Source organism: Neophocaena asiaeorientalis, unplaced genomic scaffold, assembly GCF_003031525.2.
Source record: "Neophocaena asiaeorientalis asiaeorientalis breed wild unplaced genomic scaffold, Neophocaena_asiaeorientalis_V1.1 scaffold345, whole genome shotgun sequence".
Classification (NCBI taxonomy): Eukaryota; Metazoa; Chordata; class Mammalia; order Artiodactyla; family Phocoenidae; genus Neophocaena; species Neophocaena asiaeorientalis.
Window position 1 is genome coordinate 2,960,572 of NW_020175181.1, and position 8,782 is coordinate 2,969,353.

Below are 8,782 nucleotides of genomic sequence, written 5' to 3' on the forward strand. Positions count from 1 at the left end.
AGTTAGGTGTCTAGGGCAGAATGCTAAATGTCTCCCCTGGAATCTATTTTTGCCCTTTTCACTAGTCATTTAGAAGTTTAGCTGAGCTGTGGCTGCTCACTGGGAACATTTCCCAGCCTCTCCTGCTGCTAGGTGAGGCCACGTGACTTCCATGTTGCCATTAAAATGAGAGGGAGTGATGTGAGCAACGTCAGCATTGCTTGCTTGAAAGACAGGATTGTCCTCCGGGTCCTCTCTTCCCTCTTCCTGCTGGCTGCAGAGTGGCAGCCAATAGATGGCCAGAGGTGAAAGCCCCGGATGACCTCATGGGCGGAGCCCACCAACCCAGACTGGACTATTGCATGAGAGGGAAAAAATATTTCCATATTGCTGAAGCCACTGTATTTTCAAGTCTCTTTATACCCTAAACAACACAAGTATCTGATAATCAGGTTTAGGAGTGCTTTAGAAACCTGAGGGCACAAATAAAAGTGAATCTTGAGCGATCCAAAGCAACTCAAGTGACTGCCCTCACAGGAAAGAGAAGTAAGGGCTGAACATGACTCCATCCTGCAAGAGGGGAGATCAGGCAGACTCCATGTACTCGGAGTGTGGCCATGTGCCCATTACAGGGTGGTGACCCCTCTACTCATAGAGCCATGTGGAACACAGGAAGTACTTCCTGATACAAACAAAATGCAGGCAAGGTAGAGTGAGAAGAGAACTCCAAACGTACCTGGGTGCTAAGGAGTCAGGCTGATGCCTCTAAGTCAAAGCAAGTAGCAGAAGGCCTCTCTTTAAGAAGCGGCCTGGAGGGACTTCCCTGGTGGTCCAGTGGTTAAGAATCCGCCTTCCAATGCAGGGCACACTGGTTTGATCTCTGGTCGGGGAACTAAGATCCCATGTACTGCAGGCAACTAAGCCCTCACGCTGCAACTACTGAGCCCACGTGCCACAACAAAAGACCCAGTGTGCCACAACGAAGATCCCGTGTGCCACAACTAAGACCCGAAGCAGCCAAAAAAAAAAAAAAAAAAAAAAAAAAAGAAGCTGCCTAGTGTCAGGTTTATATGCCGTGTATATAATAGGGGATGAATTAAAAGATTTTTTCTTTATGTTTTGATCGAAATCATATCTCTTTGAAGGTTAGGCAGATAGTACAAAACTCTTGATTAGCTAGTCTTTGTTTTAAAACAGAGTTTGGTTAAATAAAAAGAATGCACAGGAAGCATGACTATAGGATGATTTCTGAAGATACTACAAAACCACAACACAAAGCTCCACAAAGCTCTCGTGGCAGCCACTCAGTTTCAGACATTGTGCATCTGAACTGCCTCACACATAAGCCAGCTTTGCAAATCCATGTGTATGAAAGTAACAGCAGTCATGACGTTTTCTAAATGTCCTTTTTTAAAGACATCAGTCACCATTTCTTCAGTACCCTTGCCCTAACTTCTTTACCAAACAACCGTAAGTAAAACAGCCCCTCTACGCTGAAATTTTCCTTCTCACTTTTGTAAAATGTTTATTTCTTTTATTTATATGAACTGAGTCAGCTATTATTATTGTTTAATATTATTAAATATCATTAAATAGCTGTCTCTGGGCACATTCACAAATGGATCTGGTCATGCTCTTATCTACAGAATGTCTTTCAAATACAAAGGCAGCATTGGGTGTTTGGGCTCGTTTGGTGAACTGGAGCCACGTTTTCTCGTGCTCTGGAGGGCCCGCCAGTCCTCGATAGCCTTGCCCTTCACAGGATGTCACAGCCACAGTTCAGGATACCTGTCGTGCCTTGCAGACCCAGGCCTGGCATGTTCCGGGTCCACTGTATAGGCCGTGAAGCAGACTGATTCCTGCAGGGTTGGGGAAGCAGCCTGGGCCGGGGCCCTTCCAAAGGCACAGGTTTTCCCCGCGGAGAAACCTGGACACATTCTGGCAACCAAACATGGCGGATGGGAAATGGGAGCAGGCAGCATGGAATTCTCTTCTTCTATGAATCATCCCAGCATCCTTCTGCATGAAGGCTTTCACCATTATTTTATAGAGTTTAAATGAGGGAAAGGAAGGGGCGGGGTGGGGTTTGGCAAGAGAAGAAACCAGAAGGCCTCCCAAACCCCAGAGCTTAGATTGCTGCTTTTCCCTTTCCTGTAAAAATATTCCCAGAAAATCCTGATAAGGAAAACCATCCTTTGCTAGCCAGAAAAAAAAAAAAAATTGGCTACTGACCAAGAGAGGAAATTTTGATGGAAAGTGAAAATGATGGTAGAAGTGAAACAGAAAAGTAAAAAAGTTTAAGGCCTAGTTCTCTGAATACACACTCCTTCAATCCCCATCTTTGATCCCAACACTAAGGATGGAAGGATTATAATTGCGAACTTGAACTTTTCAAAGTATCTCAGAAGATTCGAAGTCAATGGGCTTTGGAACCCCCTGCTCGCTGCATCGGTCCTATCTTACAACCTTCCTGGGTACATCTCATCCATTAAGTCTATACTTTCAAAGAGCACGGGCTTCTCAGGGTAACGTCCACTCAACAGGACTGGGGCCAAACAGGTTAGTTTCAGCAGAGGTCTGCTCTGGGCTTGGTATCCTGAAAGGAGTCCAGTGTAGTAATAGGTCTGAGAAACTGGCCTGACTGGGTAGTTGGAACAGGATAGGGAAGAAAGGAGCTGGTGAGAACTAGCCCACCACAGGGGCCCAAGGGAGAGGCAAGAGTAGGGCATGGACCACAGCAGCAGGTGATGACCAGGGATCTTGGATCCACTAGTAGGGCTTCCCAGTAGGTGAAGAAGGCAGAACTCAGGGAATCTGGGATGGACTGGGGTTCACAGGCAGCAAGTGAGGTCAGGAGAGGCTACTTAGCAGGTTATAACAACAGGAACTCAGAGTCATGGGCCAACCAAAGCAGAAGGTGAGTTATAACAAGTGAGGAAAATACACAGGGGTGGGGGGGGGCCTGGTGCTTAGGAGTGAGGCAGGAAATACCTTGAATTGAATCCAGAACAGGCAGCTGCTTCTGCTTGAACACCTTTCACTCAGTCAGGAGTGGGCTTAGGAGCCTCCAGGAAAGGAGGAACCGGCAGTCAAAGTCTGAGAACCAGACTTAGTTGCAGAGGAAAGCAGACCTAGGGTCAGAGATGGGAACCAGCACGCAGAGAGAGGGGGCGGCTTTAGCAGGGCCAGTCATTACCCAAGAATCACTCAAAGAACCTTGACGAAGAACCTCTTATTCTGGGCAGTCTGAATGTATTTAGTCATGTCTCCACTGCTGGACAGAAACTTCTGGGTTTTAGCAGCCAGAAGTAGGGGTTGACCTCAGCCAAGGGAGGGAAGGATCAACTCGTCATCTAGTAGGAATCTGTGACATCTCTGTCTGAAGGGTCAGCTCCGTCCTCCAACCAGGTTCAGGGTCCTTCTGGGGACAGTGTATCTCTCGGGAGCCCCACCAGCGCAGCTCCAGGGTCAGGCTCCTCAGGGAGTAGCCCACCCCTCTTTGGCATGGGCGTCTCCATCCTCCAGGCACTGGGGAACCTGACAGATTCTAATGTGGCCTTCTGAACGTGGTCATTGCTCCACGGTCATTGTCAGCTGACCCTGAATCTCACCCAGCACTGCCGTTAGCTCCCTTGCTCTCCAGTTTCTAGGGGTGTTCTAGCAGTTGGGCTGAACTGGAAGGAGAAAAATATGAAGAATTCTCACTTTTTGCTGCTCTGCATCACTGCCCATCACGGCGCACACTGAGTAGCAATACCTTGAAATTTGTATCTTATCCTCTCTCCGCCCACGTTTGGTTATCACCCTTGATGCTAAACACATACGAGCAGAGGAGGGTGGATCTGCCACTGGGTCCAACACCCAAGGTTCACGTCCACGTGGTCAAACCATAAACACAGACACCTGCGTGGTGGTAGGGAGACAGCTCCTCAGACTGTCTGCAGGTAAATATTTCACTCTTCCAAACCTGCCACCAGGGATTAGGACAATGATGATGAATGTGGCATTGGGTAAGGAAAGACGGGGAGGGAGAGGAGAGAGAACAGGAGTACAGATCTAACAGATTTTTCTTCTCCAAATGTTTATGATTAGAGCCCCCAGAGAGGCCGTCAAGGCTTTAAATACTTAGATGCTGCAATGGCTATTTTTAACAGAACGATACCAATTTTGAGTTGCAGTTCTAAGGGCAGTGGAATGTTTCTGAGTGGCTCTGCTGGCTACAGGACATTTTTACTCAGAGAACCATCACTGCAGAGAGGGCAGGAAAAATTAGTATTAAATGTTTAATGGTATCGCTTGCATATTAGTTTCAGGTTCAGTCTAGGATAAAGTCATTTTTACCTGCTTGAGCCTGCTTTATAATATGTCAAGGCGATTTATATAATCAGCACGTTCGTTATATCCATGCCCTTTTTACTGAGCGTGTAACCTAATTTTATTATAGAAAGGGACCATAGAAATGAATTGTTTCCGGTCTTGCTTTTATACCGGGGATAGCTTGATGTAAGCGTGGCTGGTGGGTCCCGTGGAGGTGTGGACCTCTACACACTGTCAGCACAACGCAGATCTTTACACTCTGGTTCTCACTCCACCTTCCTCACCAGGAGGAAGGGACCTTGGAGGGTGATGGGGCTGATGGATGGTCGTAGGGTGGGAAAGAGGGTCCAGGGGAGAAATCACTGCAAAGGCTCAGAGGCCAGAAAGCCAGGGGGGGATCGTCAGCTAGTCCATCTGGAATGGGTTTAGAGCAGCTGTGGCAGGTGCGGATGGGTGAAAGGCAAGTTGGGGGCAGGTAATGGAGGAGCCCAGAAATCAAGCCGAGACCTTAGATTGTACACTAAAGAAGCCAGGAAAGTATAGCTTGGTCTGTGTTTTGAAGATCACAGTGTTGATCTGGAAGGGCCAGTACAGGAAAGATGGGAAGGGGGGAGACAATTTTCAAGGCCACTGCCATAATCCGGAGCCTGCATCAGGAGAAAGGTAGGAGCAGAGGAAAGTAGAGGATGGACATAAAAGGCTTCATAGAGAACAGAACCAATGGGACTTAGGAACAACTGCCCTAGATCTACCCTTCCCTTTGCTCCAACAGCCATGCCACCAGGGACATCTTAGAGCTCTCTTTACATCCAGCCCCACTCCAGATTGTGGCATGATGGTAGCATAACAAACACGGTATGTCCTGCCGTTGACTTTTTTCATTTCAGGAAGTAATACATGCTCAATAGAGAATATTTAGGAAACACAAAAATGTAGATAGAAACCAAAAACCCCAGCCACATTGTTCACAAAATATTAAGAGTACTCAATATTTTGGCATATTTATTTTTACTGTATTTTCCAGGCATTGAGATTTGTTATTGTTTTTAACTTGATTTAAATACTGTGTATATAAGTATGTATTCTATTTTTCATTTACTTATGGCATTTTCCATATTATATGGAAAGTATGTTTATAAACACCATTTTTATTGACTAGGTAACGTTTCCTGAAGCGATAAACACCATAATTTACTATTCTCCTCTAGTTGGGCATTTAAGTTACTTCCATCTTTTCAGTATTATAAAAATTACCATAACGAGCATCTCTGTGTGTAAAGTTAGATTATATATAAGATTGATATGGTGGGACAGATGAATAGAAATGGAATTACTGGATCAAAGGGCATAAGTGGTTTTGAAGCTCTTGACATATATTTCAAAATTACTTTCTAGAAAGCTTCAACCAATTTGTACTCATTCTAGAAAAGTATGAAAACGCCTCTCATTTTGCCATCCCTGGGTTAACACTGGAAATTATATATACTTTAAAAAAAAAACCAATTTGATAAGTGAAGGTGGTAGCTTAGTATTTCAATCTACCTATTTGGCTGTTTAATCTATTGATCAGGGACTTCCCTGGTGGCACAGTGGTTAAGAATCCGCCTGCCAATGCAGGCGACACGGGTTTGAGCCCTGGTCTGGGAAGGTCCCACATCTAGTGGAGCAACTAAGCCCGTGCGCCACAAGCCCATGCGCCACAACGAGCCTGCGCTCTAGAGCTTGCGAGCCACAACTACTGAGCCCACATGCCACAACTACTAGTTCCCCCACCAGGGATGGAATCTGTGCCCCCTGCAGTGGTAGGGTGGCGTCTTAACCACTGGACCACCAGGGAAGTCCCTCCTTGCTTTTTAAGAGAGTAAGCTGAATGAGGCAGGGTGGGTTTGGTGAGAGTAACGGCACATTCTGGGTTCAATGGTGTGTGAGGGCTTCTGGATAGAGACACGGGGGTAAATGGAGGCTAACAGAGGTGCTCCTAGGAAGCCAACAGCCCCTTCTTCCCAAATCTTGGCAAGAGCATCACATTTTACCTTTGGAAAAGCACAGGGAACCCACTCCTCACTCCCAGTCCCCATTTTCTCAGGCTGTTCAACAATCCAGTCTATTGACATTTCTTAAAAGGACCCTGGGACTTCCCTGGTGGCGCAGTGGTTAAGAACCCGCCTGCCAATGCAGGAGACACAGGTTCCATCCCTGGTCTGGGAAGATCCCACGTGCCGCAGAGCAACTAAGCCCGTGTGCCACAACTACTGAGCCTGCGCTCTAGAGCCCGCAAGCCTCAACTACTGAGCCCCCATGCCACAACTACTGAAGCCCATGCACCTAGAGCCTGCGTTCCGAAACAAGAGAAGCCATCACAATGAGAAGCTCACGCACCGCAACGAAGAGTAGCCCCTGCTCGCAGCAACTAGAGAAAGCCCATGCACAGCAACGAAGACCCAGTGCAGCCAAAAATAAATAAATAAAAGGACCCTATGTTTTGCCCTGAAAATATATAATTTCTGCAAATCTCTCTCCACCCTCCCATACTACTTACCCATATCGATGACGACCCACATCACGGATGAGCCTCTCAGAGAGGTAGGCGCCAATGCGATCGAGCTTTTCTGGAGCTGACAGGGCGTAGAAGGTCAGCTTCTCCATGTTGGTCTTCACCAGGCCATCCTGTAAAAGACAGATCATCCTCACTGTGGCCATGCGATGGCTAGAAGACTTCAAGTCTAAAGGTAAATGGTCATTCAACTTAATCAACACTTACCAGAGTGCCTATAATGTATGCGACACACACATGTGGGTTTTGGGGATCTAGAGATGATTAAAACATAGACCCTGCTCTCCAGGAACTCACAACTTCACCCAAAGTGTGCTAGCTATAAGCCAAAATAGTCAGTGATATAAATGTACATATGTGTGTGCATGTGTACACTATATGTATTTACATATGTGTATGTACATGAAGGTATATATGTGTGTGCGTGTATATGTGTGTATATGAATGGATGACAAGTCTTCAATGAAAGCAATGCAGGATTAAAACATATTGGATATCCAACATCGAGAAGTAAACAGGAAGAAGGCAGCTCTGCAGCTTTCAGGGAATTGTCCAGAGGATGTTGGAAATGTGACCCTCCACTGCCTATCAGGAAGAGGTCACTGATTTCCAGAGAAGAAGTCAAGTACATCAGACCCTTTCCGAAACCACATAACCCATAATGAAGCCTGACCGTAGAGTGGCAGCTTGGAAAACAAGAAGCCAGGTGTCCCCTGTGCCCACTTGACACCTGGCAGATACCAGAGGGAGTGTGGAGAGGACACGAGCTCCAGAGCCAAAACCCAAGAAGGGAAATGCTCACACCTGACAACAGTGAAATAGTACCATTCTGAGTTAGCGGCTCAAGGAACTATCACCCAGAGAGACATGAGTGAAGAGAATGCTGAGCAGTGGCCAGAAGCACCGAGCACACCGAGACACACTCCCAGAGCCCTCTACGGATCCTGCCTGCAGAACGGTCCAAAGCTCCTCATTCTTCAGGCTCCCAGCTGCCTCTGGTCACCGATGGGGCCGTGGCCGAGGTTTTGGCGTGTCTGAGTGAGTCCCGGGACCTGCCCTCCCTCGCAGCAGCCCCCAGGGCCCTGGATGGGGTGAGGTGGTGAGAGGCATGCTGGCGGCAGGAGACGAGACCCACCTCGGGATCCTCAGGGAAGATGTTGTCCACCAGCCTTTTGTACCTGGGGCGCAGGGCACCGCAGCAGCCACATACACCTGCAAGGGCAACAAGAAACACCGGGGAGCTAAGCCTCCTGGTTAGGCCGAGGGGACCAGGTTGGGCCGTTTGTGAGAAACCAGACCCAGGCTGGAAACAGAAGGGTCCCTCCCTTAGAGCGCCAGGGCCTCGGTCCTTCCCACTGCTTCCCCAGCCCCAGCCCCACTCCAAGACGTCTGCCTTTTCCGCTGGGTGTCTTTGCTTGGAAATCAGGCATAGGTGCCAGCAGACCAGCACCTGTTCAGGAAGCCAGGCCATAGAACACACACGTGTGCACACGTGTGTACACCCACGCACACACTCACCCCCACACCCACACTCACACACCCACTCACACCACACCCCCCCACTCTCACACTCTCCCCCACACCCACACACTCACACTCCCACGCACACTCACTGCCACACACACTCACACTCCCCCCACACCCCCACACACTCTCACACACACACCCACACTCACACACTGTCACACACACACACTCCCCACACACCCACACACACTCACTGTCACACACTCCCACACCCCCCCACATCCACTCTCACACACACCCACGCTCCCACACACTGTCACACACCCATACCCACTGTCACACACACACTCACATACTCCCCACACACACCCAAACTCCCACACACACTCACTCCTCACACACCCACACACACTCACTGTCACACACACTCACACACTTCCCCCCACTCACACACCCCCTCTCTCA

The 8,782-nt window shown here is 48.2% G+C and overlaps 1 protein-coding gene across 2 annotated transcripts in view; it reads right to left on the reverse strand.

Moving 5' to 3' along the window:
- The window catches only part of EFR3B (EFR3 homolog B), a 47,161-nt gene extending 39,109 nt beyond the window's left edge, over positions 1-8,052 (reverse strand). For both annotated transcript variants that reach the window (XM_024764511.1, XM_024764512.1), the window contains exons 1-2: positions 7,986-8,052; positions 6,836-6,963 (exon numbers count right to left, since the gene is read on the reverse strand). In XM_024764511.1, coding sequence (XP_024620279.1) covers positions 6,836-6,942 — 107 coding nt within the window. In that variant the 5' untranslated portion in view covers positions 6,943-6,963; positions 7,986-8,052. The remainder of the gene's footprint in view (positions 1-6,835; positions 6,964-7,985) is intronic.
- Between the last annotated feature and the right edge of the window lie 730 nt (positions 8,053-8,782).